The sequence below is a fragment of the Penaeus monodon genome, chromosome 36 (genome assembly GCF_015228065.2).
Source record: "Penaeus monodon isolate SGIC_2016 chromosome 36, NSTDA_Pmon_1, whole genome shotgun sequence".
In the NCBI taxonomy this organism is placed as follows: domain Eukaryota; kingdom Metazoa; phylum Arthropoda; class Malacostraca; order Decapoda; family Penaeidae; genus Penaeus; species Penaeus monodon.
The window spans coordinates 27,312,377-27,322,376 of record NC_051421.1 but is presented as its reverse complement, the minus strand read 5'-3'; the positions used below and the strand labels follow the sequence as shown (position 1 = coordinate 27,322,376).

Below are 10,000 nucleotides of genomic sequence, written 5' to 3'. Positions count from 1 at the left end.
GGAGAATAAGAAGAGAAATATAAAGAGGAAGACGAGGAAAGGGAAGAGAAGAAGAGGTAATGGATAAAAATGGGAGAGGAGGAGGAAGAGGAGGAGGAGAAAAGGGAGGAGGAGCAGCAGGAGGAGAAAAAGGGAGGAGGAGCAGCAGGAGGAGAAAACAAGAGGGGAAAGAGAAAGAGCAGGAAGAGGAGGAAAAAGGGGAATGGGAGACCAGAAGAGAGTAGGACACGGAAGGAAAGTAGAAGGAACCGGTAAGGAGCTGGCTTACACCGTTATTAATCGCCCTGCGGCCTCGCGCTGTATTCATTATGGTCAAGCTGTAGCTCCTTCGATTATCAGCGAGGGGGAGACAAAGAAAAATCCCCCCTTCCCCCCCGCCCTGGAACGCCCTCCCTTAGCTCGTATACAGCCGGAGGCGACGTGACCTGTCTCGTACAGCCACGCGATGTCCATCTTTGCTTTAATACACAAAGGCACGGACGCAGATAAAGGGACACACACACACAGTCAGAGTCCTACGAATATGCACACAATGAAACGTCCACAGCCAGGCATTTGATTGCTGGACGTCCATATATAACTTAATCTCTGTCAAGAGTGTGTATTCACAACATTTATACATTATATGAATGTTCTATAAATATCAACTTATGTTTGTAAGTATATACGTATGTAGGTATGTAATCAAATAAGCAAGTGCGTATGTTCTATATGTACATATGTATGCATCCACTGTGAGCACTCTATGAAAGCACACACACAGGAGATAAACAGACATCTAGAGATTGATGCAAATCATAACCACATTCCACTTTTGCCATATCCTGGCGTCTAACTGGATCCTCGGAGGCACTTCGCCCCAAACAAAGAGCTTCTTTCTAGGGTCACTCCTACAACCGCGTTCTCCTCAAGAAGTTACTCCCTCGCACGCTCGAATCCTTTGGCCTGTTCTTCTGGAATCAACCGCACTCTCCCTTTCCAAGAACCTTACACTTTCCGTCGCATGACTATATTTCCTTGGGTGTGTGTGTGTGTGTGTGTGTGTGTGTGTGTGTGTGTGTGTGTGTGTGTGTGTGTGTGTGTGTGTGTGTGTGTGTGTGTGTGTGTGTGTGTGTGTGTGTGTGGTGTGTGTGCGTGCATGAGTGTGCGTGCATGAGTGTGTGTCCAACCGAACACCAAACTAACCTGCAAGACAGCCCGGCCCCGATCGCCCTCTGGGAAGCGCGGACTGCCCCAGAGCGCGGACGAAGGGCACGTGAGGGGTAAGCGGGCGTGTGACGGCGCCTTAAGAGAGGACCGTTCGCCCCGGCAGCGCCTACAGCACTCAACCTAAGCACTCCTGGGAGCCCTATTCCCTACGTCGTACCCTCCAACCCCCTCGCCCACCCAAATCCTTCCCCCAACGCCCACACGCCCACCACACCCCCAGTCTGCCAAGACGGGCAATGAGTAGCCGTGAGGGACGCCGTGACGCCTCCCCACTGGGTTATTTACTCATCAATGATGAAAGTGTGTCCACAGAGGGGGGGAGGGGGGAGGAACACATGACCAGGACGCCGCCAGGTGGATTATCCTAGTTCCTGCAATCTCAGGACCTGTAAGTATGGAGTCCCCAACTCACGCACGCCCATTATCCGTTGCATGTGGGAACCAGCACGTGCAATTATGTGAAAGACGGACAGGCGGAGAGGGAGAGAGGAAAAAAATAATCGGGAATGAAATTAGACAATAAATTGAAATGAATCCCCTAATTATTCTAATTGTGTCTTTGTGCATGAGAGAGAGAGAGAGAGAGAGAGAGAGAGGGAGAGGGAGAGGGAGAGGGAGAGGAGAGAGAGAGAGAGAGAGAGAGAGAGAGAGAGAGAGAGGGAGAGAGAGAGAAAGAGAGAGAGAGAGAGATGAGAGAGAGAGAGAGTGAGAGGGGGAAGGAAGGGGGAGAGAGAGAGGAGGGAGGAGGGAGGGAGGGAGGGAGGGAGGAGGAGGGAGGGAGGGAGGGGAGGGAGGGAAGGGAGGGAGGGAGGAGAGGGGAGAGGAGAGAGAGAGAGTGGAGGAGAGGAGGAGATGGAGAGGTGGAGGGAGAGAGGAGGAGGGAGGAGGAGAGGAGGGAGGAGGGAGGAGGGAGAGGGAGGAGGAGGGGGGAGGGGAGAGGGAGGGAGAGAGAGAGAGAGAGAGAGAGAGAGAGAGAGAGAGAGAGGACGAGAGAGAGAGAGAGAGGAGAGAGAGAGAGAGAGAGAGAGAGAGAGAGAGAGAGAGAGAGAGAGAGAGAGAGAGAGAGAGAATCGTTTATATTAATAAATACAACTGCACACACAGACACACAAACATATACATACATATACATATTGGTATTTCTATCTGTTTGTATGTATATGTATATGTATGTTGGTATATATATGTATGTATATATGTATATAAATAAATAAATAAATATATATATATATATATATATATATATATATATATATATATATATATATATATATATATATATATATATATATACATGCATACATAAACACATACACACATGCAAGCACACATAGTGTGTGTGTGTGTGTGTGTGTGTGTGTGTGTGTGTGTGTGTGTGTGTGTGTGTGTGTGTGTGTGTGTGTGTGTGTGTGTGTGTGTGTGTGTGTGTGTGTGTGTGTGTGTGTGTGTGTGTGTGTGTGTGTGTGTGTGTGTACACATGTGTGTATGTGTCTGGGTGTGGCTCTTATATCAGCTTAGTAAATGAGAGTATATCAGTGTAGTGTGTGAGCATCTTAGTGACAGAATGTGTATGACTGTGTGCACAAAGCATTTAGGAGAATGTCTCAGATGAACTTACACTTGTATGGGTTGTGTTGAATTATCAATAATAAAAAGGTAACATCATTTCAACATTTTTAGCTGTACTTGTATAATAAAATATATAAATATATGTAAAACCTCATGAATATATCATTAACACAAAGATCCATGTATATTCAAATAGGCACAAAGCTAGTTTAAATAGTGTTCATGTCTAATGACCAATCAACATATGTACATTAGGTTTATCATGGAATGAGAATTACACATAAGCTTGAATACGGAAAGAATATGGATGCTGTCATAATGAACATACAATGATAATATCAGGCTTAAAAATAATCTGCAGATAGTCATGACAATTCCACAATCATTAGTGAACTGTACACAAAAGAACTCAGGCAAGATTCCAGGCTTCTAATGCACTAGGAACAACAACATTGGTTCACCACACTTATACTGGCAAATTAGAGCTTGCAGACTTCCCTGGTGAGTTACCTTCAATTAAGAAACCAGTCCATGCTCTTCCTTGCTAGCATATATGTGGTGGAGACATGATGGCCTTTACTGGAGCTAAGCAGGTACAGAGGCCATAGTATTTAAAAGGGTTAAGCTCAGGGGATGTGATCCTATGTTCAAGAGTTTCCATATCCTTTTATGATGTTATATGTCTTGATAAGTGTATTTTCCTTTCTCTGTTTCGGATAAAACTTATTCCAAATTACAATGTTGCCCGGTAAGAATTACAAGTTAGAAATAGTATCTTAAATTTTTTATCCAAGTTTATAAGACATGGTGTAAACTGTTTTTGGTGTAAACAGAAATATAATAAAAATATACAGGGAAATGTGAAAAATTGATGTGAGGAAGAATATACTGTATAAGAGAAATTAAAAAGAAGAAGAATGTGATGGAAATAATAAATAAAATAATAATTAGCAGACAAATTCACCTTGCCACAAGGCAAATTCAGAGAGAAATTTCCCTCCACCCCAAGATTTTCATATCACAATTATACAAACAAATACCCAACTTTATATATTTTAAATAAAATCAGTTAAAACAAAATAAAACATATCAAGCCGCATAAATTTCATAAGATGGGTAGTACAGTACCTAATATCAAAAGTAATAAGGTATAAGGACTGTCACTATTAAGTTTCCTCTGGCCACTGGAGATATTGATCAATGTCATGAATAAGAACAAGAAAAGGGTTTAAATGTGACATGATAATGAATCAATATTCTGTTGTGTTAAACATGTATTTCTGATAAATATCTATCCAAAACTATGCCTAAAGAATAAATACTGTAAGTGTAAACTTTGTTATCTCTCACTCCATACACACTGGACAAGAAACACCACTAATCTTTGACTGTCCCTTTGAGCCACCATAAAATACCGACCTACGACCAAACGAAAGATAAATATGAATCCAATATTCATACCAGGAAGTTTAAGTATACAGTGTTCTCTTAAAACATGTGGCTGTGGTTTAAAGTCCAGATTCCAGTGTCCTTCAACAATGCCGGGTGCTATGGAGTAACAAACTAGAGGTTTTCCCCACACTGTCATCCCACCTCGAATCATGTCCTTTGACACTTAAGACTTCTCCTTAAAAGGCACTGTCTCCGGAGTGACAGATCTCAAAGCTGTGATTCCTCTTTCCCTCAGGATCTTCTAAGACGTCTCTCGAGAGCAGACCGGAAAGTAAAATACGAAATTCGTCGCCCTTACCTTTATTGGTAGACGTTTGGACAACAAGAGTCACTATATGTAGTAATTATAATCCTGGCCTGGCACACCACACGTCACAAAAACAAAAATTACTTGACAAAACCGTTCACACCTTCACTCGACCAAGCACAACAAATGACTGCACTGAGAACCATAAACTCCGGAACCATCAGCGAGCAGCTTGACCAAAACAATCGAAATTAAACAAAAGACAATCGCCTCCGTGTTACGTATTGATATTGGATTCTTTTGGTAACTATAAGTTCCACCGACGCTGGTAGTGAGGTTCGATTCTTTTTGATTGTATAATAAAAAAATAAAGGAAAAATGCATGATCGGCTGCTTGTTCTTAGTTTCAAAATTATATCATTTTATCATAATATGCTAAACTGTAATAGCCGATGAGAAATTTCTGTGAGAGGATGATACCAATAATCTACTGCTACTCCTAAGCTAAAAGATAATAATAAATATTTTCAATCTATAGGTGATATATTTTTCATTTCATAATTAGAAAATGATTTTTTTTTTGTTTTGAAAAGTAGAAATAGATGGCGATAATGTTGGTGTTATTTATATCATCTAGTTTATGACTTGAAGAAACAAAGGCAATTTATTCCCGTATATTGAAAATCAATGTTTTTTTTTATATATATAATATCTTTCATGTTCTTACAAAATATAAAATTCAGTTTGAAACAAAGAAAAAAAAAATATTGTAATTTCCTTTTCGAATGCAAAGATTTGGAGGCGGGAAACAATTTTGAATTTAATGATTTACCCCAAAGCATGAATATTTAAGTTTAACTTTTTATTCTATTTCATTCTATCTTAAACACGAAGATTTTCGGAAAGTAACGTGTACAATAAAAGAGAGATTTGTAATATAAGTTCACCTCCTTTATATTCGCCTTCAATCAAGCGCTGGAAATCGTGTTCTAGAATTCTCTAATCACTGGAAATGCCGTAAAGAGTTATTTCATTAACTTTGCAAAACAAACAAGAAAAAAAAAGACTTTTATTGTTGGTAAATCCACGCTAATTTTCAAGTCCAAAGTGTTGCATTTATATTTGAAATTTTCACCTCTTTGTTTACACTCTTAGTATTTGTGTAAACAAAGACACGATTTCTTGGAGAAAAGTGCAAAGCAAAATTTGAAGAGTAATTGTTATTATTCATTAACCATGTTGTTTTAATCTACGATATTTTTTTTTTTTCATTACCAAATAGGCTTTTCAGAGCAAGACCGTGTCTGGGTAGCCGGCAGCCGGTCAAACATTTTAATCTACTGTGCTATTTATAATTTAAGTCAAGCAGGTCGTATTTGTAACACTAGTTAATCTTCAGATAAATAGATTTAACTCTTTAATGTCCTCTGTCAATTACTTTGTCAGCATTTAGGATAATATTCAAATCTTTATTCACCCAGCTGTAGAAAAAATTAAATTTTGTATTGGTATATATATAGGCATCTCGGGTACTGTTCATATTTTGTATAGCAGTTGGATTATAGGTTACATACATATATATACCTATACATGTACTTGTGTATATGTATGCATACATATTTATGTATATGTAATATTCATATTAAATGTAAAAACACATTTGTGGTTCTGCCACTGGCCAATTGGCACCCCAGCAAAGACTAACAAATCTGCCCGTCTCATGCGCTACACCTTGTTTTGTGTTTATATGAAAAGATGATATTTCAAAAGTCTAAAACCCCATAAAACTAGAAGAAGAAAAGGATTTTAATGTCCAACTGAATTTCACTGATATTTGACCAAAAGAATTTGCATTGTTAGTGACGTATATTGCTTTAGTATTACAAATATCTAGTGAGAGGGATGAGTATAAGAAAATATAGAATAATGATTTTAAAGAAGAATATATTAATGTTAAATATTAACAATATATTTTTTTCATATGTGGTTCATATACTTGTGATTATAATGATAATGAGATCTTATCACAAAAAATTTATTTCATCCTATATAATGCATTCATTTGATTTTTTCCAGCAGGTAATAAAATCTTTTGATATCTTATCATATGTGATTTTCATGATGTGAATACTTACCATTCGTAAAAATATAATTATTTTAGCTCATTTGATAAAGTATTCCTTGCACCTCTACCTTTTTTTCTTATGCTATACAGTCTTTTTTCAAGGTGCCATAAAATATACAAAATACCACAGTGCCTCTGAAATCTAAATACTGTTTGTGTGAATCATCATCATCATCATCACTAATCTCTACACACACACACATAATATATATATATATATATATATATATATATATATATATATATATATTATATATATATATTATATATATAATATAATAATATATATATATAATATATATGAAATATATAATATTAATATATAATTATATATAATATAATATATCATATACTATATATATATATAATATATATATATATATATATATATATATATATATATATATATATATATATTATATATATATATATATATATATATATATATATATATATATATATATATATATATATATATATATGAATGAGGATATATTTCTTTCTAGCTCACAGATGGAGATGTTTGAATAAATAAGCATTATGGCAGGAGGCAAGTTTGACCATCCAGCACGTAAACTTCATGCACAAGATGTTTTATCATTAGAGAACAGAGGTATGAATTGATGTTTACTCCTTTTTCTACATTATTTCAAAAATCAAGGTGAATGTTTCTGATATTACTTGCATAAACTGGGATCACCAACTCAGGCTATTTGGGCACCTGGCACGTTGTCTCTTTTTATGACAACCCTAGGTAGGGGAGGCCCGAGAGATTACCTAGAAAGTCATGGCCAGACCTATCACAAGGAGTTAGAGATGGGCTGAAGGCCTACCTGGTGGTTCATTAAGAGGGGCCCCCGTACCTGGCAGTGAAGGTTGGACGCGGCTTCAACTAGCGTCAGCCGTGTTGATTGATTGATTGATACTGAGTGAGGAGGAGTGTGCTCAGAGATTTACCATAGATATGTATCTCTAATCAGTTCACAGTCTTCAATATCCTTAGAGGTACTATAGAACTATGGGACAGCTGTGAATAAATAGGCAGTAATTTTTTGGATCCTAACTGGATTGCTTAAGTCCAGTGAGGCTACTATTTGGTAACTTGGTACCATTTCCCTGGATTTGTTGAGGGGTGTGGTCATGACTCTCTGAAAGTGTAATGGGTCACTCTGAGACTGCAGTAACTACCAAGACATTACATCTTTCAGTACACTTACTGCATCCAGACTCAGATAAGTAAAAAGGCATCACACCCCAGACTCTGGAGTAATCTAATTACCAACGCTGTTTTCTATCTTTAACTGACACTTAACTTGATGCCGTCAGGAAAATCTAGTGTTCCCTGTAATGTTTTGCAAAATGTCACTACACATAGATGGCTCCACAAATGCTCATCCTCCAATGAGTCAATTGATAGATTTCACCATTCTATGATTTTTCATGATTTTTTTTTTTTTTTTTTTTATAAATGCTATCAACATTTAGACATTATGATTATTATAATGTTATTAACATTGCTAAGAGCAATATTAGATAAAAGAGAATATTTCCAAAAATAAAGGGAAAAGGGTAAGCAGTTGAGATTGGTAGTACTAGTAATTAACTCCTGGACGGATAAATACTTGTAGAGCTATCTATGTGTAGAGACATTTGATGAATAAAACTCACAGTGGGCATGGATATATGCCATTCCCAGTGGCATTGGGTTAATACTTGTATTTGCTTTTTTTCTTGTACATCATATGTTTTATTGTTTATACTGAAGCTGGCTGCTTTCAACATCATTTCATTAATTTTTCCATAAGAGACTTAGCAAATTGGAGTACTCCAGAGTCTGGAGTAGAGTGCCTAGCAGTACATTGAACTCCAGAAGGTGTACATTGTGAGGAATTCCCTCAAAGATTATTGGATACATACCAAACCAGTATGCTGATCCCAAAAGATTGAAAAGTATAGAGAGAGCATATCTTGATTCTTTCACGTGAATTCAGGAGTGAAGTAAGGATGTGTCCATGCACCAATTTTAAACACTTGTCTAGATTGGATACTGGGTAGATCTGTTATCCAAAAATGTGGGGTAAAACTGGGGTAATATGAAGGTCTCACACCCTGATTTTGGAAATTATTTTGCTGTCATGTCTGAGGCTCCGGAGACTAGTGGCAGCTCATGATGTATTTAACAGTAATGGATTTAGAGACTCCTTAATAAAAAGCAAGATCCAGGAATTTGAGGGTCTGCTAGAAGAACCTGTTCACTTGACATGTGCTGATGGCTAGGACATAAAACTCATTCAGAGTTTTGCACATCTTGATATTGTTGTTCATAATTCTGGGCTGAGCAAAAAGTCATTAGAAGTAGAAGGAGCTATCAGTTCTTCTCAGGTGGTATATTACTATTGAATAAGGATTATGCCATGTTTCCTCAAGGCCCTGATATTGCTGATTTTGCTGCAAAGGGCAGAACATGGAATTAGGCTATATTTTGGCACCTTTTGCAACAGGATCTAAAGGATCATGAGGTATAGTTTCATGACTGTATGCAATGAATAGCTACACCATGAGACCAGGGTATGACCAGTTACTTGCACAATCCAGGCCTGCCAACATTCCCATCCATCAGCTTGTCTCTTTCAGTGATAGGCCTATGGGGTGACCTCAAAAGGCTTGTCTTGGACATATAAAATCAAAACCTGCTGTGATATGAGGATGTGGAGGTGACCCAGGCCCATATCACAAAGAGGGATCCTCTCTTATGGAGGCAAATGGTAGATGTGGCAGTTTGCCTTCCCGAACAGTAATCCAATGATTTTATTTTTGAAATGTTTTTCCCTCATCCTCTTTGCATTCTTTCTCAGTCTCATTGTTTGTGTTTATGTATGCAGTTTGAACTTAATTTCAGTATGTGAAAAAGTTATAAAAAAGATTATTATCTAGTAATTTGGTTAACCAGGTGATGCCAGGATGACATGCATACATAGCTCCACAAGTCCTTAATCACCAAGAAGTTGATTATTGGGCATACCTGATGTTCCTTGAATTTTTGTGATAAAAAAAATAACTCCAGGTATTGGTAACAATATTATGATAACATAATATAACATAGATGACAATAATAATAATATTAGAAATACAGACTTTACTCATGAAAATTCAGTAAATGGGGGGTGTCTAGGATTTGTTCTTTAAGGTAAAGTAGCTTTTTCATTTCCAGGTGGTGCGTGGAGCTACAATAAGGCTGGCTTAAAATTCACTGTGTCATTAGTGTGGGTTCAAGGAAAGCTGATATCTTTTACTGAAGACAAGAAGCAGGTTTGTAATATTGATTGATGTGCTACAAGATTTATTCTAAAATTGTAATGATTCTTGTTATTGCAAGATTAACCAATCATTTGCTGTAA

At 37.4% G+C, this 10,000-nt stretch overlaps 2 protein-coding genes across 8 annotated transcripts in view; one reads left to right on the top strand and one right to left on the bottom strand.

Annotated features, from left to right (window-relative positions):
* LOC119595425 (transmembrane and coiled-coil domains protein 2-like) overlaps positions 1-4,682 on the bottom strand; it is a 178,794-nt gene extending 174,112 nt beyond the window's left edge. For 3 of the 4 annotated variants that reach the window (XM_037944519.1, XM_037944528.1, XM_037944525.1), the window contains exon 1: positions 4,529-4,682. The gene's annotated coding sequence lies outside the window, so the exon portion shown is untranslated. The remainder of the gene's footprint in view (positions 1-4,528) is intronic. The other variant, XM_037944521.1, reaches the window with a different exon arrangement.
* A 720-nt stretch (positions 4,683-5,402) lies between these two features.
* The window catches only part of LOC119595424 (recQ-mediated genome instability protein 2-like), a 10,818-nt gene continuing 6,220 nt past the window's right edge, over positions 5,403-10,000 (top strand). Inside the window, exons 1-3 of one of the 4 annotated variants that reach the window (XM_037944515.1) lie at positions 5,403-5,555; positions 7,109-7,215; positions 9,814-9,911. In XM_037944515.1, coding sequence (XP_037800443.1) covers positions 7,143-7,215; positions 9,814-9,911 — 171 coding nt within the window. In that variant the 5' untranslated portion in view covers positions 5,403-5,555; positions 7,109-7,142. The other 3 variants (XM_037944516.1, XM_037944517.1, XM_037944518.1) reach the window with 3 other exon arrangements.